Below are 23155 nucleotides of genomic sequence, written 5' to 3'. Positions count from 1 at the left end.
CAAACATGCACGTGCCTGGCTGGAAAGAAGGAGTCCCATGAATGTTCACCAAGTGTTCCCAATGAGCACTACAGCACTTTACGGTAAACAAACAAACAAATAAGTAAGAGAGAAAGGAAAACAGGAAACAGACTAACCTACTGGAGGCTCCACACTGTGCAATTACATTCCCAAGTGCTAGCCAGAGAGCCTAGAGCAACCCCATGCCTCTCTCTTGGCACAGTTTATTCTAATGGTTTTCTCCTTTCCAAGCAGGGGGTATCCCCCAGAAGACAGAAACAGGACGACAGGAAGAGCCAGTGAAGCGGACTCCAATCTCATCTTTCCCACCCACGGAGAGCTGCTGGCCTGGCCACAGGTGCCCCAATATCCGATTTCTAAATCCCATTTGAAATGCCACTCTTGGGTTACTGAAAGAGCTGGGGACAACAAGCGACTCTGCCCAGAAACTGTGATGCATTCAAGGATATTGAATTTCCTGATCTTTCCACCCAGGATAATGAGGAAGGGCTGCTATTTCCTTGGGTCTTGAAATATTTCTCCTCCAGTGACCTGCATTCTGAAGCCACTATGGGATCCATTGTTCCCGCGATGACACTCTCTGAACCATATTACAACACAAATTAAAAGAGCAGAGTAACAACCGGAGCCATAAAAACGAAAGGAACCACCTTCAAACTGCATATAAAGTGGAAAAGCGTTAATGTGTATCGTTCATCGCCAAAGAGGAATGTCTCCATATAGATTCTAGTCGATATCACTTAAGAACTTTAACCCTTTCTTTCCGAGAGTGGAGGTAAAGAAAGGGCCAGGGCTGATTCAGTGGTCACAGTACAAATCTTGCGTAAGTCCCTCATGCAATGAGGCAGATTGTACGTCCATGAGAAAGACTCAGGTGTAACGTTCACACATTTATATACTGCAGTGCAAACACATTTCTATGACCGTTATATACTGATCTCTTGCTTGTTGCCCACAGGATGAACTGTATTTTTAAACACATATTGATCAAATCACATTATGTGCTCTGGCAATTACATACAATGCCGTTATTATGTATCATTATTATGCACTACTAAAAAATTTTAAAAGATAGTTTAAAAAGGGAGGAGACAGCATGAACAGCAGCCTGGAACTGAGAGGAGCAGGATCTGCACAGAGGCATCTGTATAAACGAGACACAGACTGTCCCTAGGCTTCCTGAGGCACAGAGGTCGCATCCAGGATCCCAGCTATGGGCTTTGCAGAGGAAACCAAGAGAGAGCAGGGAAAGAAGGAAGCAAGCAAAGCAACCTCAAGGATGACATTACTTAGCTCTACACAGATGGCAAGAAGGGGTACACTGCTAGAGGCCACAAATGCCCTGAAGCAACGGGGCTCCTTGCAACTGCTGTTAAATGTTATCTGAACACTGCATTGTGCCAAGCATGGTGGCACATGCATGCACTCCCAATGGCTGGGGAGGCTGAGGAAGGAGGATCACAAGTTCAAGGACAGCCTCAGCAACTTATCAAGGCCCTAAACAACTCAACAAGACCCTGTCTCTAAATAAAATATAAAAATGGTGTGGGGATGGGGCTCAGTGGTTAAGCACCATGGGGGTTCAATCCCCAGCACCAAAAAACAAAACAAAGCCTGCACTGCCAGGCGGCTAAGTGATGAGTTCTCTTTCCAGAGGGTGGAATCACTTGTTTTGACTAAGCAAGATCCTGTGTGGACGCTGTGCCCTTGTGGGGCTACAGAAGGTCCACATCAAGAGGGCACAGGACAGCGGGTCTGGTCACCTGTGACCACATTGTAGTAGTCTATAAGGTGTTTGAAAAATTGGGCTGGGGATGTGGCTCAAGCGGTAGCGCGCTCACCTGGCATGCGTGCGGCCTGGGTTCGATCCTCAGCACCACATACAAACAAAGATGTTGTGTCCGCAGAAAACTAAAAAATAAATACTAAAAAATTCTCTCTCTCTCTCTCTCTCTCTCTCTCTGTCTCTAAAAAAAAATCAACCTGGTTTGGAGTAAAAGGGAAGTTAACACTTGGCTGGAAATGAGGCATGTGCCTTTGGGGAAAAGAATATTTAGCTTTCAAAATATTTCTGTGGAATCCAGATTCTTTAAGAAGCGAGCTATTCCCCAGAACCAACTAAACCAGCACTCTTGCTGTTCCCCCTTCTCTTTAGGCCGTGTGAACCCACAGGGGCACTGAAGGAACGCAGGAACAAGGGACACACCTTCTTTAGAAGAGAAGTTTAGGAACTGATCCACTTCATGAGGCTCCAGCTTAATCTTAGGAATAATCGTCTGGCATGAGGAATCGACCTGGAAGAAGAATTTCAAACACAATTTTTAAAATAATTTTTTAAAATATTAAAAAATAGTTGGACACAATACCTTTATTTTATTTATTTATTTTTATGTGGTGCTGAGGCTCGAACCCAGCGCCTTGCACATGCTAGAGAGTGCTCAACCGCTGAGCCACACCCCCAGCCCCTTAAACACGATTTTTCAAAACGAATGCCAGCCTTGAAGAACCAGAGAGAGCTATCTGTCCTCTGAGTCTTCCTGGGGGGCCGACCCCCATCTTTGGAGCACAGCAGGGCAAGGCTGCTTCTCTGACAGTCCCCCTCATCCCACCTCCTCCCTGCCAAACCTGGCATTACAGCCCTTGGGCTCTTAGAACTCTAACAGGAAAAGCCCAGGCTCACTTACCAGTGTATATTTCTATTATTTTGTGGTAACCTAAAGGCATTTTATCAAAAAACATTCTGGTAAATTTTTAAAGGGCCACAGGCTTCCTGTCTGTCCCACAGGGACTGTGTGCATCAGATCCTTCCTCCCCAGGCTTCCTAATGTCTGATGACGTCTGACCACCAAATACCCAGCAGGGAAGAGAAGAGTTATCTGGCCCATTCTCAGGGAGCAAAAAGATGGTCCTGAGCAATGTTATTCTTAAATCAACCGAACAAAAATCTCTTGAATGAGGAGATGCATGTATATCTCAGGAGCCCCGCCTGGCAGAGGCTCAGGAAGCTACTGAGGAAGGGATCCTAGCCCGTAGCTACACAGGGCTTTCCTCTACAGCCCCTCCTCTGCAGGAGGAGGCAGCTGTGTGTTGGTGGTTCTCCTGATCATTACCTTTTCCAGGACATGGAGACACTAAATCCTGATCCCAGGAGATCTGACTTAGTGAATGCTAAGGGAGTCATTGCTTATAACCTGACCTGTAGAACTTAGGAAAGTCAAGACTGGCTCCAACATCTGTAAGAAGATACATGAACATGACGCTGGTCCATTATTGGACCCTGGAAATACCCAGAGAGTAGAATTAAACTCTACTTGCTGTAGACCTGGACTCAAGCAGGAAAATATTCCTGGTTTCTTACATTTGCCACAGGTAAAAACAGGAATTGAGAGATTCATAAAGTGGGTAAGGGCAGCTCAGCATTGTACTGGGGCTGGCATTCCCTCCCAATAGCCATGGCCCTGTCAGGTGTGGGTTAGACATTCTCTTAACCTCTCCCTTTCCACTGGCTTCAAAGTCAATGTCATGGGGACTTTTATTTACTTATTTATTTTATTTTTTATTTTGTTATAGCAATCAAAGGGAAAAAATGAAATCCACTTTAGTATTAATTTTTGTGGACAATTCCTTTAAAGTTGTGATATGATCCATGCTTGATACCAAATTAACATATTCTTGGTATTTTCCTGCACATATGCATAAATACACAGTTATATGCCCTTAAGTCGATATAGCCACTAGAATAAAGGCCTTATTGAAGAATGAAGGTCCGTATCTTTTATCCAACGTATTTATATGTAAAAAAATTGAATATACCCCCGTGTTCATCTCCAGAGGGGGTTCCTCCTTTTTGAAAGGGGTGGAAATGGCTGTGATGGTCAGGGTGACAGAAGGAACAAGACCCGGGGGTGGCTCCTCCATAATCGGCTCTGTCTTGATGGTGGTGGAAGGCAAGTCTGTCGACAGGTACCACTTCTCACTCTCCACCTCGTCTGTGGGAAGGAGACAAGCAACAGGGACCTTGTTAGAGCACCAGGTATGCACACAACCGCAACCTTCCTGACGGAACAAAGCTCCCGCCAGGGGTTCCTGGGAGGGGAACGAAGGGGAAGGGAAGAGCGTGGGAGAGCAGAGAACTGGGTGAAGAGATTAATGGCAAAGTAAGACAGTCCTTGTGCATGCTCACCTGTGCGTCTGCCTGGAGAAACCCTGGGAGAGCCACACAGAAAGAAAGAACCAGGCAGAGCGAGCGAGGAAGAGGACAGGTCCGGGCAGTGGGGAGTGAAGGTGATATCTATTCAAAAATTAATACACAAGCACAGCTGAAAATGAGGGGGAAAGAAGCCAATGGTTGGCACCAGAGGTCTCAGGGTGACAGGCCTCTCCTTCTCCCTAGGGGCAGTCACTGTCCTCCTGGCTCCTTTTTTCCTTCCGACTCCCTAGTCTGTGTCTCCTTCTGCTCTCCCTGTGGTTCTGCACGTGCCTTGGGCTAAACTCAACCCCCAGAACCTCTGTTCGGTTCTTAGAGATGCAACAAACATCTGCCCTTTGCTAAAACGTGAGTGGCAAGTCTGGGTCTTGTCTCATGACAGAGGCCATGGTGATTATCTCCAGGCCTGGGGACAGATAACAGCCCAGCAGAAGACAGAGGGGACAGAGCACCTTAGCCGCAGGTTAAGGAAAGGAAAGCCCCTGTCTTCAAACAGGCACAGAACAAGAAAAAACAAGCCAGTGCTTCCCCAAGGCCACACCCCCGACGACACCACCTGTACTAAAACAAGGTGGAAATAAAGCAAAGATAAGTGTCTGCTTTATGGACACGTTTAAAGCCACATGCTTGGTGACCCGCTACTGTTTCGGGGAACAGAGTTGTTCATATATTGAAACTGGATTCCTGACTCCAGTTTTCTAACGAAAAGGTGCGGTGAACGTCATTCACAACTGCCAGGGCTGGAGGGGAGGGTGGAAGCAGCAGCTGAGAGCCAAAGTTCACAACGATTAAAACTGTACTGCAGAAGCAGCTTCCTTCAACCCCAGAAAAAGATCACAATGTGATCTCTTGCTCTCAGAGTGAGGGCTATGTGCTGCTGAGTGCTGCGGTGCCATGGGGGACTTCCGTCATTCGTAGGGTGTGGGCAACATCCTGGCGAAGGAGGGGGCGGGAGGGGACAAAGGGCCTTTTGATGGCAGCCAGAGGAAGGAGACCACACTGTACTTTACACAGAATTCTGCTGGCCAGATAGGCATCCCAACTCAGCTTAGAGAAGCCGCTGGACCACGGGCCAAAAGAAGACCAACCTCTCTCCCAAAAGAGCTTAGGAACTAGAAGATTGTGTACCACAAGAGGACACCCTTGGGACAGAGTCGGGGAAGGCCTGGAGGGGCCGGGAGAACAGACTGCGCTTTCTTCACTCGGCGGCGGTGAGACATTGAGGCCTCTGCTTCCTGAAATCAACACTAGAAGTCCACCCAAACCGAGCGACGCTGGTGCCTGGCAGAGGCTGGAAGAGACAGTAAGACAAGAAGCAGCCCTGGGTGCACACTGAAAAGAAGAGTCAGGAAGCATCCCTGGGAAAACCATCTCACGCAATCACCAGGAAACTGAGAGAGAAGGCCAGGGAAGGGGACTGTGATCCAGCTGAATTCACCAGGCAACAGAAGGCAAAAGTAAATGCAAAATTATAAGACAGAATGAAGACGGGTGACGAAGTCAGTTATTCCAATCCAGAGAAGCCATTCTCAAAGTGTGCACGTGGCCATAAACTAAGCCAGCTCAATTGATGGTTTTTTTTTTTGGTACCAGCGATTAAACTCAGAGGCACTCGACCACTGAGCCACATCCCCAGCCCTATTTTGTGTTTTATTTAGAGGCAGGGTCTCACTGAGTTGCTTAGCCCCTTGCTTTGCCGAGGCTGGCTTTGAACTCATGATTCTCCTGCCTCAGCCTCCCAAGTCGCTGGGATTACAGGCATGCAACATGGTGCCTGGCCAGTTTATGTTCTTAATGCTTGTGTCCCATAGCCCTATTTAAAAACATAAATATAATCGCTGCTCTCTCAGGGAGAGGATTCAGCAGAGTGAGCAATGACACCTGAGCTTCAAAAGGAAACCTCTTCTCTCAAAGGGCACAGGGCTCTTCCAAGTGAGGAGTCCCAGGAAGCCGCCTCTACTCCCCCAAGCTTTGCTGAGGACAACTGGTGTTTGCTTCATGGTTTCACTCCAATACAGCAACCTTGAAAGTTTTAGAGTTAGAAGTTTAAGTCCACCAATATAGCACAAGGATATAATTTTATAGAAGAGGAAACTGACATTCCAGTCCTGATCATACTGCAAATTAGTGGCAGAGCCCAGATTGCTGTGTTTGGCCAGGATTCTCTCCATTAAGGAAACAATTCAACATGTGGATAAAGATTCATGCATAAATACACTTGTTGCGTCATTACTTATAATCACAAAGCACTGGGAATAACCAGAACGCTAAAGAATAAGGGAAAGGTTACATTAATTACGGGGCATCTGTTCAATGGAATATTCATTCGGACATTAATGTTGCATTTAAAAGTCTTGGTAGTGACCAAGGAAAGGTTTATAATGTAATGTTAAAAGGGAAAAAATCTGGGTATAATAATATACTATTAATGAAGGAACTAAGAGAAAAGAGACAAAGGAAATACCCCAATAGTAAACATACGTCTGGCTCATCATTTGGAACTCGGGTGATTTTCTTCTCACCTGTTACACGTCATGCATTTCTAAACTGCCTGTGTTAGGAAACTGCTGCCCCTGGGTGATCACAACTGGACATGGCCTTGTCTGCCTGCTTTACTGTGTGCTGCAGGATAGCAATTATTGCAGAGAAGTCCACAAGGCTCAAGGGACCCTGAACGGCCCTTGACTCATACAGGTTGACGGCCACCTTAATATATGTAAAGAACTGCATTAGGGGCTTCAGGTCTTCATTCTCTCTTTCTCTCTATCCATGTCTTTCGTCATGTAGTTTTCAGTACCCTGCACTTGGCCATGTGACGTCACTTAGCCAATGGCACATTAGCTCTGAACTGCACTTTATTCTTGGTGTTTTACCACCACTATGAAAAGGATGTGGCAGGAAAACTGACTGATCCCAGGAGAAAGGTGACAGACACATAGATGAGAGCTGTCTCCACATGACCCTAGCTAAGAGCAGCCAACTTCTTGCTGGCCTTAGAGATGAGAGAGAAACTAGCTGTCACTCATCGACCCCCACAAACATCAGCCAAGCCCCCTGCAAGGAACAGACATGTGAGCTATAATAACGAAATAATTTTTTAAAGTACTAAAGTTTGTGATGATTTCTTAGCTGATACAATATGGCTGAATGTTTGAAGAAAAAATTCAATCTATTACTTCAGAGTATATTACAAAATAGCTGCACTGATTTCCCAAATAATTCTTCTAAATCATTAACTGTGAATCAAATCAATAAAATTTATAAATTGGCTAATTAGACTTCCATTTACATCATAAAAACAAACCATTTCAGACTAAGAAAGTCAGCCAGAAAGTAGTAAGAACCGCATTCCAGTTTTGTCCAAACTAAAGAAGAGCTTTCATTCTGAACCACTGGGTGTAGAATTATTCTGTCCCCAACAGAAATAAGTATCAACTCAGAGAAAACAAAATGACAAATATAACCTTGAGGGAGGGGGTTAACAAAGGACGGAGTGAAGGAGACAAGGAACAATGACTTTCCCGTACGACCTTATTTTTGTAGTCTAATTTTATTGGCAAAATCATCAGTAGGGCCACCGAGGCTTAGAACTAGAATTTCCCTTGGCTATTTGAGTAGATGGCTAAACTATAAAAGCAAGAGTCAGTGGACACACTGTATTCCATGATTTCTAAATCCTGAAGTTCAGATACAAATAGGAAAAAAGATTTTTTCCTGAACTGTGTTGACACACATTTTAAGCTTCATTTCAGATGGAAAACGCCCCTGGTAAATTCAGTAGTGCATCCCATGGAGCATAAGAAAAACAACCCCTATCATCTGATTTTATTCCAGCAGCCTCCTGCCAAAGGTCAAACTCAAATGGCACATCTCTTTAGCATCACCCTGATCTGTCAGCACGGAAAGGAAGCAAGCCACTGTCTACAGTGGGGAACAGGCCTTCACATCAAGGGCAAGACCGCAGCCACATGCAAGGGGGCTGGACGCCAAGACTCCCAGAGCACGGAGTGGGCAGGAAGCTTAAAAAAGGCAGAAACTTGAAGGCAACACAATGGTAACAAAATGGGGATCCTTAATCATTTCCACTTCCCCTGCCAAGATAACTGCAACAAACGGGCTCTGATCCCTGCAGAACCAACCAAAAGATCAAATCCTCAATTGAGAACTGGCAGCATCTTTATACACACACACACACACACACACACACCATGTAGAAACAGAATGGCCATACATCCTTACAATGAGAACTCACAGGGGGCAAATACCATTTATATGATGGAAATGTATATATAATCCATTTATTATTTACATAACATCGGTAAAGCAAAGAGGAAATTTCATAAATTAAACCTGCATGTCCCTTCTAAATCCTCCAATTGCTTTGTTTGCCCTTTGAGAATTTTCAAAGGAGCTGAAAAATCTTCAACAATTTTTTACACAAAAATATCATAAAGTAAAAAAAAACAGGTTCTAGAAGCTTAGGGAGGGCAGGTCAGGACTTCAGTAGAAAATATCAGAATTATATTGAAACAACAGGCCACTCTGTAGAAGTTAAGTGGCCCGTATGCTCAAGGTACCCTTCTTAAGCACCTTAACCTTGAAATCACTTTGAGCTTGAATATTGTTAAGAAATATCGATGATAATAAAACTAGCAGATACTTACTGGTAACTATGTATTTACTATGTGCTAGAAAATATTCTAAGTGCTTTGCAGATACTAATTAATTTAGTCCTAAGAGTAATTATGTGGGGTAAGTAACACCATTACTCGCATCTTACAGACAAGAAAACTAACAGACTAAATCCAATGTTTCTGGAGGAATCCCAGTTTAAAACCATCTAATAACAGCTAAAATAGGCTGAGTGGTTATTATACGGCAGGCACCCATCATGACCTGTGGTCAGCACAGTTTCTGAGAGAAACTCTTCCCATGTTCTTTCTATGCTGTGGATACAGAAGCTCTTTCCCTGGGTCTCGTTATTCTGATTATGGTCTTTGGTAAATTATGTATTTAATTATGCAATAATCCACACAAAGGCCATAACAATAACAGGTCATATTTATTCAGTGCTTACAAATTGCCAGGCACTATTCTCAGTGTTCAGGAAGTATTGACTCCATTCCTACAATAATGTTATGTGGTAAGTATTATTATTATTATTCCCATTTTAAAGCTTAGGAAAGAAAGACACAAGAGCTAAGTAATCCATCATACATCACACTAGTAGTTAAGTGGAGCACAGATTCAAATCGATTTGACTCTAGAAATCAACACTGTACTTAGTCAGGGTTCTGCATTTAGCATCTCAGGTTATCCTGTGGGATATGTGTCTAAAGTAAAAACAAAATAAGTACCTGTAAGACAAGTGATTGATTTCAAAAGATGTATTTAATACACACACACATACATGAAACTCCCACGTATTTTTTTTTTTTTTTATTTTTCTTCACTGAAGTCAGAGCTCTCATTCAGGAATAACCAAAGTATTTTTAACTGCTAGAGAACTCTAAGCATTGCTTTTTTTACTGCTGCAGCTTTTCAATGGCTAGGCAGACAAAGGAGTTATTTCACTTTTATTCTTTTCTTTTCTTGGTTAATAAATAAAGCACCATTATCTTGTTGCCTATGTTCCTACCCAAGCACAGTCTTCTTCCTTCAGCCCACCCCTAGATGACGAACATACCTTCCTTTCCCACCTGAGTCTATCCCTCCAACATGACTCAGACTGATGCTCTTATCACAGCTCATACTGAATGTGATGAAGATACAGCTATTCATCTCATCTCTGTGGCTTACTCTCGGGTCCCACTTCCTGGGAACACGTCAACATCCAGATCCCTCTGACACTGCAAAGCAGAACCTTAGTGTCCTATGACTCATCTCTACCCCTTTTACCCAACATACTCGACCTTGTGCTAATCCTGCTGCCAGCTTGTCTAATCATTTCAAAATCCATGCTTTCTCTGCCATCAATGTGATAGACCTTCACCTTTAATTAGATCTGTGTACACTTTCCTGCTCTCACATTAGCAACCATGAGCCATTATTCTCCTCTTCTTATCTCAAAAAAAGAAAAAAACCACCACCTTTCCTTAGGTCCTGCTTCCCATCACGTAGTGAGCAACCCTGAGCCCTCGCCCTCCCCTGGCTGTCCCATTTACCCCATGTGACTTCACACCAGCACCATCTGCTCACCTTTAGCTCAGAGATGATGACTGTTTTCACACCCATCTATGAAAACAGCTCTAAAAATTTTGGGTATCCATACAAAGTTGTCCCACCCTGTCATTCCTGGACCCTGCAAACCCCAGACACCTAAACAGACTCATCAGAACGGAGATGGTTATTATTTATGTTCCCAGACCACGCTCCGTAGACCTGGGACCACTCTAGTTCCAGTTTTTCAACCCATCATATATGAACCTACCTAGATTTGTGTGTGATACAGCTATGATATTAGATCATTTCTATATTAGCCTATTTGAATGCTAAGATCTGTTGATAATTTACGTATATTTTTAACTGGGGTTGCATATCATCTTGGAGGATAGGGATATGCCTAATTCTCTCAGAATGGACTTAGCCCAGCACTATATTTTTTTCTTTAAGAACATTATTGAAATTACAGAAAAAAGAAAATGCTTACTAGTGCTACAGTCTACATCTTAAACAACCCCCAAAGGCCCAAGTGTTAAAGGATTGGTCCCCAGCTCTCAGGAGGTAGTGGAAACTTAGAGAAGCATGGCTAACAGGAGACTTTAGGTCACTGGGGTGTGCCATTTTCTCTTTCTCTCCTTCACTGTGTGGCCATCAGGAGAAGCAGTTTTGCCCCATTATGAGCTTCTGCCTCACCATAAGCCCAAAGCAATGGAGCCAACTGGTCATGACTAAAATCTCCAAAACTGGGAGCTAAAATAAAACTCTTCTTTTTATAAGTTGACCATCTCAGATATTTGTTACAGTCCTAGGAAAGCTGAGCAATAAGCCTAGTATTTCAATTTAATCACAAAGGGATACCATCAAAATCTAGTACTACAAACAATATCCTCCATATTGTGAGGTACAAACACACACTCAAAAAAAAAAAAAAAAAACAAAAAACACAAATCCACAGTATTTTACTGGGATATTTCTGCTTTGATAAAGGGTGATTACCTGCTTTGATAAAGCACTTGAACTCTGACTCTTCTGAGACTCAAAAAAAAAAAAAAAAAAAATAGAAAGGCTTTCACCAGAAATGTTAACAAATGCAGACAGCCCAAGCTTTTATAGACAGTTTTAAGGATCCACAGTCCATCTGAGGTCCATGTTATGGTTTATATCTGGAATGTTCCCCCAAAAGCTCATGTGTTGGAATCCAGGTCCCCACTGCATCAAGATCCAGAGGTGTGGGAGCTTTTAAGCAATGACTGGATTGTGGGGATGCAACTTCATCAGGGATTAATCCATTTGATTGATTAACAATGCCAATGGACCACTGGGTGGTAACCATAGGCAGGTGGGCATGGCTGGAGGAAGTGGTTCACTGAGGGCATGCCCTTGAGGACTATATCTTCCTTTTAATCTTCTCTCTGCTTCCTGACTGCCATGAACTGAGACGCTCTCGTTGGCCACACTCTTCCACCATGACGTTACAGCCTTGGAGTTGGCACATGATGGACCACATCCTCTGAAACCATGAACTAAAATAAAATTTTCCTCCTGAGTTATTCTTGTCAGGTATTTTGATCACAGCACTAAAAGGGGACTAACACAGTCCATGACAGAATGATGGGATAAGAATGTCTACATTTTCCCTATATGACTGCCTTGGGGTTCAGGCAGGGAGAGGGAAGGAGAAGGGAAAGAGAGGAGGAAGAGGGCAAAGAAGGAAGAGCGGGGAAAGAGTAGGGTTACTGTGAGAGGCAGAAGAGGAGAGAGAAATGGGGAGGAAGAGGAAGGAAAACTAATGAACTAAGCCTCTACTAACTGTGTATCTTATCAGAATCAATTACAGAAGAATTGTATTTACGTAAACTTGGACACAGAACTAAATCACAGGCTTTCTCAATTATAATGAAAACTTGCTCACTCTCTATCTCTAGAGGCAATCACTCCTCGTTTGTCCTAGACTGTTATCAAGAAATAAAGAATATTAGAACCAAATGCAAACAGCTAGCCCTAAATGCTACATATTTATGTGTTACTTAAAGAGCAAATGTACTTCTCCATCAGGCTGTTTACCTGCTTTGATGAAGCACTTGAACTGGGGGACGATCATTCCACCTCCCACCCCCCACCCCCACCAATACACACCCTCTGGCTTAAGTTGTATGAATAATGAATTCTGTTCCCAAACATTTGTCCATCCTCAAAACCCAGAAAAATCACTGAAGCTAAAAAACCTGGACAAGGCTAAGCTGGTGAGTTCCCCCTCTAACCACCCACATTGCCTAATGTTGACTTTATATATCTCAATCAGTTACTAACCATATTTGTTATCTCTTACTTACAAAAAAAAAAAAAAAAAAAGCCTTTGCTAGTATCAGAAAATAGCATCTGCTTAGAGAAAACATTGAAACTTCAACAAAAATAAACTGTAGACCAGAAACTCTGCAAAATCTATCTCAAATCCCCTGCCTGTGCTTAGCCAATGATCAGCACAATCTGTTGCAGCACAAGACCTATAAACGGAAGGTGCAAAGGGTGTGTGCTTGGGTCTCATGATAAGAAAGGCTTCCTGAAAAACATCCACTAATTATTTATCCCCATTCTAAGTCATTAGCCATAGGTGGCACTCATAATTCCTTTATGTTGTATTTAAATTCATTAGAATAAAAATGAAAAAAAAAAAACAATGAAAGAGAAAGGAATCCTGAACTTTTGGAAGTCTGCTTAGTTTCAATCTTTCACTAGGGATCTTATTGCAAAAGAATCAGTGCCCCAGCCCTCCACTCCCCATCTGCTTCCTTCCAGCCATCTCCATGGGACTAAGTCTGGGCAGTGCTCCAAGGACCAAGTGAAATTTTGCCCCATTCATGCAACTTTTCCTGTAATCTTCAATGGGTGTGATCTCTCTCCTGGGAACTTACACAGAATAATTTCCTCTTGGGACACTGCTCCCTTCTGACTATAAGGTGTTTGTATAACATGGCACTTTCACCGGACTCTGAGATTCTCAGAGGCAGGGTCTAGGTTTCACGGTTATGTCCCACAAGTATCTAGAACGGTGCCTGATACATAGAAGGCATTCAACAAACAGATGTGGAACTGAGTGTCAATAAAGGCAAAGTTAGTCTGCCACGTTTGTGTAGGCTGCTTTCAACCCTCACGTTCTAGAACGGCAAGGCTGCTGGGTGGCTGATTCCTCCTGAGAGGTTAGTGTCCTAATACGAAATGGGTACCAACATATTCTCTTCACATTCTGATACAGGATCTTTCAGCTTGCTAATTCCTCTGTCTAGAAGCCTCTATGTGAGAGGCTTCTGCTGACCTCTACTCAAATGTCACCTTCAATGTAAAGTCTTCCCTGTCTGTCCTAATTCAAATTTTAACACTCTTTCTTCTCCAACTTCCTATCCCTTTTTATGATTCATTTTTCTGGGTATCAGTAACTGTCATGCATAAGGAAAATAATTAAAAATAGCTGTGAACACTTAAAAATGAACATAAAGCATTTATAAAACACTTAACTTCTACTTGGCACAATGCAAGGTACCAGAGACACAGAATTGTACTTGACCTCAGTCATCTCAAAATATGGAAGAGAATTGACAGTTACATGGATGGCTAAAATACAAGAACAAATGGAATCATCTCTGCAGAAATGGCAAGAAAGCTTTATGGAAATGTGATGAAAAGGGGCCACTTGACTGGGGAGAGTAATGAGTCTTGAAAGGCAGGAGGGTGTGAGCACAGGGTGGGAGAAAGCCATGTATTGAGTGTTAATAAAGGCACGCAGTGGAAAAGCTAAGGCTAGAGTCATGTGGACAGGGAGTGGAAGGACATAGCGTAGGAAAGGGCAATTGATCCGGCCCCAAAGACTCTCAAAAGCTATGTTATGAGGTCAGCTTCATCCTAGAGAATAATCTGTTTCAAGATTTGAGGGGGGAAAATATGAACAAAAATGAATATCTAACAATCTTCTTGAAATATCTTACATCTTCATTTCACAGAACATGTTGGAGTACTGACTACACACTAACTCCTCTTTAAGGAAACATTGCTATTCACGGATCCTAAGGAATCAGCTCCTGCTGGTGTGTAGCTGGCTGTCCCTCCAGAGGATTATAAAGAATGATCAATGAAAACAGAATAATCCACTAATAAGGTGGACAGCTCAGTACCCATTGGAGTTCTTTGTAGAACACAGGTTGAAAATTCTGAAATCCTCTACAAAGCCTTCTGGAATACCCAAGATCCTCTTGACCTCTTCAGCTTGTTGTAGCATCTTTTGCAGTTGCTATGACCCAAATACCCAACAAGAGTAACTTAGAGAAGAATAAGTTAATTTTGGCTCATGATATCAGAGGTCTCAGTCCATAGATGACCGACTCCATTGCGGTGGGCCCAAGGTGAAGCAGAGCATCATGGGGGACAGGCATGGCAGAGGGAAGCTACTTCCCTCATGGCAGCCAGGAAATGGGAGTGGGGTGCAGGGAAGATGAACCACTCCAGGGTACACACCCAGTGACCCACCTTCTCCAGCCACAACCTACCTGCCCTCAGTTAACACCCAGTCAGTCCATTCAATTGAGGGTGGACAGATAGGTTACACACAGCCCTCACTATCCACTCATTTCACCTCTGAACATTCCTGCAGTAACGGAGGAGATTTGGGGGAACACCTCATTTCCAAACCATAACACAGCTCTTGGTTTTAAATAATTACAATTGCAACATCAGATGAAAACATTCTCCTTCCCATCAGTCAGGTCCTGAGCTAGGCATTGAAGTATGTCACATAATCCTCACAAGAAGACAGGAAGGAGTTTGTTATTATCCTGGTTTTACCCATAAGGAAACAGTGGCTTGGAAAAATAAGAAATCTGCTCACCAGTAGCCAGTGGAGAAGTAGGATTGGAAACCAGATGTAACTACAGAGCACACAACCTTAAACCTGCTGGCGCATGCTTAACACTCAGTCCTATATCTTTCTAATCTCCCCACTTGATAAGTTGTGTGAGAGCAAAGAACGATTTTTTTTCCTTTGTTTGTCCTCCAGTGCCTTACATCAGATCTTAAGAACTTCTTGGTGAATGAATGGCAACAATGTAAGGCACGGATAACATGGGGTCAAAGAGTTCAGACAGGGAAGAAGGTCACTTTCCAGAGGTCACTGTGAGGAGAGGTGTGGCAGTCAGCTGCCAAGATGGCTCCAGGGATCCTGGCCTCCTGGTGGTCACATTCTTCTACAATCCCCTACCACCACCGTGAATCAGCCCTGCCTGGGCGACCAACAGAACAACTTCCCTGGCGATGTTAGAAAAGGCATTGCAATGGATGCCTCCAAGCAGCCCCATGGAGAGACCCACACAAAGAGCAACCAATTCACCCCACTGACTCGCCAGCTGTGTAGTGAGGGAGCCATCTTGGAAGCAGACCTCTACCCTGGGAAGGTTTTCAGTTGAATGTAGCCTTAGTCTGCCTCTGATTTAAGCCTCGAGAAAGATTCTAAACCCAAACCACACTGGAGAGTCAATGCTGAGTACTTACCACAGAAATCACAAGATGGAATAAACGATTGTTATTGTTCTAAGCTATTAATTTGGGGAATATTTGTTACCCAGCAATAGATAACCAAGATAAGAGAAATGGATTGAATTCCCCAAAGGAAGTAGGTCTGGAATTACAGGCATCAGAGAAAGTGTAGAATAAGGTAGGCAAAGCAGTGAAGAAAGCATGGGGGAAACTGTAAGCCAAGGTGGGTACAACTGTTATAAAGAACCATCTCAAAAAAAGAAAAAGAAAAAAAGAACCATCTCCACAGAGGCACAGAGGACCTAAAGATTGAAATAAATTGGAATGGTCATGTAGTCTGACCACTCATCAAAAGCTAACATCCACTTATAAGATAACAAACTAAGATTGTTTGAATTTATCTAAGCTGAAACCCTGAATGAAGACGAATGAAGAACATGGTAGTCCGCCCTTACTCATGGTTTTCTTTTCCACATTTCAGTTACCAACGGTCAATCATGGTCTGACAACACTAAATGGAAAATTCTAGAAATAAACAATGCATAAGTTTTAAATAACTTGCTATGGTATATTGGTATAGTAACAGACTATGCTATGAGGATAAGGGGGCAACAGTATTTAATTATGACAGATGGCAGGAACCGAAATCATTCCTGAAAGCAATTTAAACAAGAAAGCAAGGGATCAGCAAAAGAGAGAGAAGAAGGGGAGAAGAAAGAGGAAAAGGAGGAGGCCTCCCCTTCCCCTGTTCTCCTGATCTGAAGTTGAAAAAAAATTGACAAACTATAGAGAAAAAAAAGATTAAAGAATCATGCATCTAAACTCTTACAGGGAGTTGGGGGCATATCTCCGATTATACTTAAGCCTCCAGCAGGGTCCAGCAAGAGAGAACCCACTAACAGATCTGCCTTTCACTGAGAACATAAGGCCACATTTCCTGGCCTGATAGTCAGCATAGCTGTCTTCAAAGGAAGAATGCATCTGAGATGGAAAGTTTTACCACCCATAACATTCTCTGTTCCAAGATACGATGTTTTATTGGTACCAGGGTTGATTCTTAGCAGATCTGTGAACCACACTGGAGAAGGAGTTCCACCTCCTTCTGCCTTATTCAAGAGGTGGATACAGCATCTGCCTTTAAACACAGGGTGCATGAGGAAACTAGTTCTGGAGGTAGCCACCCATAAAAGGTGCTGCTATGCACACAGTGGCACAGAAAATGGGAGGACAATGCTCAGGCCAAATTGAAGAAGGTCAACTTAGTGACTCCCCTGCCCCCGCCACCCCAAGTCACCCTCCTCTGAGGAAGATATCATATGCTGAGCTGAGAACAGAGAATAAATTGTTTAAAACTTACTCCAAATACTAAAATAGCTGGTGATCCCTCTAGGAAAACAAAACACAGTATAATAAGAAAGGTGCACATGCCCTGGAGAGTTTAAAAGATATAACATATACCAATGAAAGGCCCTTAAAGAAATGGTCAAAATATCTTAGCACCTCTAAATCCAGAAAAACTAGACTTTCAACAAATACTGTATTTATGGTACTGCCGATTGGCGTGATCGATTGGTCTAGTATTCCTATGTCAATAGGAAAGTCTGGGGATACTCACCAAGATCCCAGACAAGTGGGGGGTCAATGGAACATGCTGGAAATGGGTTAAGAGATGCCTAAGAAGCTTCTAAGAAGAAGAGTAGTGATAAAAATTCTTTCTCAGAAAAACAACACCATTTATTGACACAATGAACTTACTGGATGGGAGGGAATTATCAACCAGAGGGCCCATCTGATCTGCAAATGGCTGCTCAGCTGCCCAGGCAAGCCGCAGGCAGACACATTAACAATAACTTGCAATTATTCAGTTAGAGCAAGTTCTCAGGGACAGTCTAGTGTAGAGGAACATGCCCTGTGCCTCTTGGTGTTTTCCCACAGCCCAAGCACTAGGCCCTGCCCACAGCAGCTGTTTGGCTAAAGTGGGTGCTAAGGGTGACACGGCTCACACCCACCCCCTTAAGGAGCTCAGGATCAAAGGCGCCAGCATCCCAGGTGCTTCCCTGGGCTGGGTTCTTACCATCGTTGAAGCTGTCACTGGTGGCCACATGGGTGAAGGGCGACTGGGCCCGGGGCTCCTCGCTCAGGGAGTAGCTGTGCTCAGCCTGGATGAGGGGCGCGGGTGACGTCGGGGACGGCTCCACCTCCATGGACGACGACGACGAGGAGGAGCTCTTCTCTGTGAGGAAAGGGTCGTTCAGGAGCTGACCCAAGACGTTCTGGGAAAACTCATCCAGAAGTTCTGAGAAGTGCTGCAAGAAACAAAGAAGGTATTTACACACACTCGAAGGCAAACACATGGAGCAGAGCTTCTATGTGAAGCCACTTACCTACAACGTCCAGTTGTCTATTTCTGTCTAGCAAACCACCCCAATTCTTAGTGGCTTAAAATAACCATGATTTAGTATTGCTCACTGCTGGGTGGGTTTTGGGGCGGGGGTGAGCTGATTTCACTGTGTTCCCCGGTAACACTCTCAGTGACTGGAGTGTTGGCAGAGGCTTTCCTGGGCTGGGACCCCTAGACCCCTGGGTCCTTTCCAAGGAGGCTGAATCAGGCTGAGCTTCTTCACATGGCGGCAGACACAGTCCATGAGGGAGAAGATGAATGGCCTTGGAAGTCACACAGTATCCTTCTCCCCACATTGTTCTGGTTGAGGCAAGTGACAAAGCCAGCCCAGACTCACAGGATGGGAAAGTAGACTCCACTCCTTGAGGAGAGGAATGGCACAATACCACAGCAGATGATGGGCTGGAAGATGGCGCGATTCACTGGGCACCACTGCCATTTTCCACCTCCAATGCCATCATCTTTGTGGCCTCCACCATGCCATGGACATGACATAGGAATAGTCTGTTGACAATCCAGGGGACTCCCAGATCCCTTGTTCTACTGTCCCACCTTAAATGAGATGAAACAACTTCACCCTAAGATTAGAACCAGATCTCTTCATTATACAATAACCTGAGGTCAACCTCGGGTTCCCAATGCCTCAATGGTGGGGGTTTATTCATGGTATGGGGACTTGTAGAGCAGGATGTCTCAATCTTGGCATTATTGACACATTTGACAGGATAATTCTTTGCAGGGGAGGACGGGGGAGGCAGATGTGTATACTGCAGGATTCACTGGCCTTCACTTCATCCCCCAAGGGTGAAACCCAAAAGGTCTCCAGACACTGCCAAATGACCGTCCTAAGGGACAGAAAATCACCCCTATTTAGAATCACCACAATAATGTATATTAATAATAATAATAATCTAAAAGTCCACTTGGGCACCAGTGGGTTTAGACACTTCGGCATTCCTTAACATTTCCTGGGTCACCGACTAGCATGTGACATTCTTAATGATTAAACTCTAGGAACACCTCTGGTATGGAAAGAAAGTCAAGAAAGCAGTACAGCAGTTCAAGAACTAACTGCTAACAGTGACCCTGGGGGTAAGCAATGAAAATCCTTGGGGTTCACATGAACAACGAAGTCCCACCAGGGAACAGAACAAGAGAAGATGTGAAAATGAATGCAGGAAGGGAAGGTGGGACTTGACCCTGGAGTTCGTGCTCTAAGGTCAGGACACAGCCTCTTACTCAAGGAGAGAGTGGACCGCAGACAGGAGGCCCTTGCAGTGGGTGGGGTCCCTCCAGGGTCTCAAGGGTGGGCTTCCTTGCATCTCGAGTGCAGCAAAGGCTGCATCTCATCAGGACAGAAGGCAGAGGTGCTGCAGGCCCTGGGCAGGGTGTCTGTGAAGATGAGACAGGGTGGGGGACTCGTGGGCACACATGTTCAGAAATGGGAGGTCATTAGGAGTGTCTCAGGCAACCATTCCAACCGCCTGCCGCCCCGTTCCCAGGGGAGTTGAGTGCTGTCGTTCTATAATGAAACACCTCGAGCATTCAGAAAAATTACAGGTAGCACTATCCCCAACAAGTACATACTCATTCCTTTAAAAGAATCTTACTTTCCATGTTTGCTTCTGCCACCTTTTCTTCTCTGCTCTTTCCTCCCTTCTTCCTTTCTCCCTCCCTCACACCTTCATTGTTAAGAGACAGAATACATGAAAGGACTGCGGAAGCTCCCACCCACTTCATTTCCTCCTTCTCAGAACTAACTGCTAACCTGACCTTGTGTGTATCATCCCTATACAGGTTTTTATATGTTATCTTTAAGCTTTAAATGAATAGTGCCTGCTTCAAACATCTCCCTGCAACTTTTTTCCTTCGAAAACAGTGTTTAGATTTAGCCACATTTATACATCTAGCTCTACCTCATTCATCAAACTTCCAGATTATATTCCATTACATTTACTCATTCCTCTTGAGGAACCTTTAAAGGTATTTTTTATTATGTGCAACATTGTAATAAATATGCTTGAACATCAAGAGGATTTTTTAAAGATATTCACATTCTATGAGCCACCCTCGGAGATTTCAAATTAGATGTCAAAGGCATCTGCATAGTGAAACCACCAGGACCACCTGTGATTCTGCAGTCACTTCATTTTTGACCACTGAAGGCTGACTTGGCTTCCACTCACCACCCTTCTTCCTATACCAGCAGGAAGTTCCCAGAAGTTCAGATATGCCCAAGGTCAAAGGAAAATTCATAGATTTTTCAGCTGCCAAGCGCTCTCCCTGAGCTTTACCGTTCAGGACAGTGCATGTGAATTACCCGGGCATTTTAAGACACAGATTCTGACACAGGTCTAGGCAGGGCCCTAGTCCTTCATTCTAAAAGTTCCAGGTCACGCTGCAAATCCAGACCCCTCTGTGAGTCACAAGGAGCAGAACCACAGCAAGGCTGAGATTAGAACCAGATCTCTTGATTATACAATAACCTGAAGCCAGCCTCTGGTTTCCTAAGGAGCTCCCCAAAGACATTTACTGCTTGACTGATGGTGAATATTCTGCCAGTGTTTGACGAAGTTTCTTTTAAGAGCCAAATTAAAGTAACAAAAAGAGAAATAAATAACACAGAACAGAATATGCAAAAGCAAAAGATGAACTCACAGGGCCCCCATGTCTGAGCCACAATTCTGTCCCCTGAAAAGAAGCGTCAACCCTGGCCAATTACGCTGACTCTGCTAAACTTCTGGAATCCCATTCTACCCCGAGGGAAGGCGAAGCTGCCCAGGTTGGGTTACTCTGCTGACATTCTTTTTTCTTTGTCCTGAGCAGCACTAATGAATGTTTTCATGAACATCCCCTGGATAACCAATAATAAACCTTCTGTAGCTCTGCTAACCTTCCCAGAGTCTCCCCTACTTTGGATGATACAGTAATTATCATGTTATGAAACAATTTAGTCCTAATGATAGACGGTCCTGAAACATCCATAGTTGTTATCAAACTTTCCTCTCTGGAGAAAAGAACCTACCCAGAAGCAAGGGCCAACTGCACCCAGCCAGCCGCCCACACGAAGGAACTCAGCAAAGGTAAGCAACTGAATCAGTTCAGGGGAAAGACTCGTGAATTAAAAGATAAACCCAGCAAGTGCCAACCAGACGCTGTGACTCAGGCCAGCCAAATGGTACCACTTGGGTCTCCTTGGCAGCTGTGGGCTCCAGGTCTCAGCAGACATGTCAACATCTCACTGCTGGTATAGGGCTCAGGCCAGAGTCAGCCCATGATTGATGCCAGCCTATGGCATTAATAGAGAGAGGTATCACTTGTCAACACAGAGAAAGGAACAAAGCAAGCCTCAAAGAGGATCCCTTCTGGATCCTGCTAGCACTTTCACAAAGTACTCAAGGGCTATAAAACTTCAGTGTCATTCCTTCAAAGACAATGACACGGTAACATTTTGCTATCCTGCCTAAGTACTTTAATCAAGCTTCATAGGTTCACAGAGGATTTTGAATAGTCTCTTCCTTGCTCTGTGATTACAAGAATTCCGTGGGGTTGGGACTACACTGTTGATGAAAGGTGCAAGTGATATTCCATACCAGATCCCAGGTGCTTTCTATTACAGCATGCTACCTTCATGGAGTCGGTCCCCAAAGCCAGACAAAGGCAAACTCACAGTCCTCCCAATACACATGCAATCTGCTTGCTATAAACGCACCCACGTGGTCCAGCCACTACAGATAAGTGATCTTCCACATTCGTGGCGTGGAAACGTGCCAGGGGGTGTGAGGTGGAGAGATTCCTGGCATCACTTTCTATGGTCCATCAGCAGTAAGGACGGAGATACTTATTTGCTCTTAATGCAAGTTTCTGCCAAAGAGTTCAAAGTGACATCACAGAAGCTCTCGGATGGAAGAAATCTGCTGACAGGATTGAACCCTCTACCTCACATCATGAATGTTCTTCTCCAACTCTGAAGACATTGGGCAACCTCTTCTAAGAATTTAAGAATTAGCTCCCCATTACCTAAAGACTCCGCATTTAATATCCTCCAATCTAGCCCCAAACAAACTGTAAAGTCTAGTCTCCTTTTATTCTTATGGATGATACTTTCATTCCAAACTGAACGGTCTCATAGCAATATAGCTACAAGCCAGACAGTTCTCAATTTGAATCCTGATTCCCAGTTGTGCAAAGATGAGCAGGACACTTGCACGTTCTAAGTTTGGTTTCTTCTCCTTGTAACATGAGGTTCATAATCCTACCAGCCTACTGTCATGAAGGTTCAATGAATAATGCATATGATATACCTCACTCTTCACTGGCTAGCAATCTTTGAAGTTCTTTTTTTAAAGTAACATAATTAAAACAGTAAGAGTTAGGCACATTCTGCTTGCATACAGACTTCTCACACTATTTTTAGGGTATTCTTTCATTTTCCTCTTTACCCATCAGGAAACTACCTAAAATGAAAAAAAAAATCTATTTATTTTTTAAAGTCATTGTAGACAGACACAGCTTGAATTGGTCTTTCCTGAACATCCTCTGTCCTGAGAACAAGCATCTCATAATTGGACACATTATGACTTTTCTTTGACATTCCTTTCATCTCTCTACCTATCTTAAATACTTTACCCATCTCTATGACCCAGATGCAAGCCTTTCCACCCTCCCCTCTAAGCAGTCAACACCTGTCTCAACTGGATCCACTGATCATTCTACAAAACTTAAGTGAAACAGAGAAGAGATCTGAATTAAAGCCTAGGCATCTCCAGCAGTTTAGTGCTGTTAAATGTTTAAAACGTATATCCAAGTTTAAAAGTCAGATAAACTAGTAGAAATTGCTAACT

General features: G+C 43.8%; 1 protein-coding gene across 1 annotated transcript in view; it reads right to left on the bottom strand.

Annotated features, from left to right (window-relative positions):
• Positions 1-23155, bottom strand: part of Creb3l2 (cAMP responsive element binding protein 3 like 2) — a 108650-nt gene that overhangs the window by 27965 nt on the left and 57530 nt on the right. Inside the window, exons 2-4 of the mRNA XM_027952176.3 lie at positions 17985-18216; positions 3835-4010; positions 2228-2315 (exon numbers count right to left, since the gene is read on the bottom strand). Of these exons, the coding sequence (XP_027807977.2) occupies positions 2228-2315; positions 3835-4010; positions 17985-18216 (496 nt within the window). The remainder of the gene's footprint in view (positions 1-2227; positions 2316-3834; positions 4011-17984; positions 18217-23155) is intronic.

The sequence above is a fragment of the Marmota flaviventris genome, chromosome 1, assembly GCF_047511675.1.
Source record: "Marmota flaviventris isolate mMarFla1 chromosome 1, mMarFla1.hap1, whole genome shotgun sequence".
Lineage (NCBI taxonomy): Eukaryota > Metazoa > Chordata > Mammalia > Rodentia > Sciuridae > Marmota > Marmota flaviventris.
This window is presented reverse-complemented; position numbering and strand designations above follow the sequence as displayed.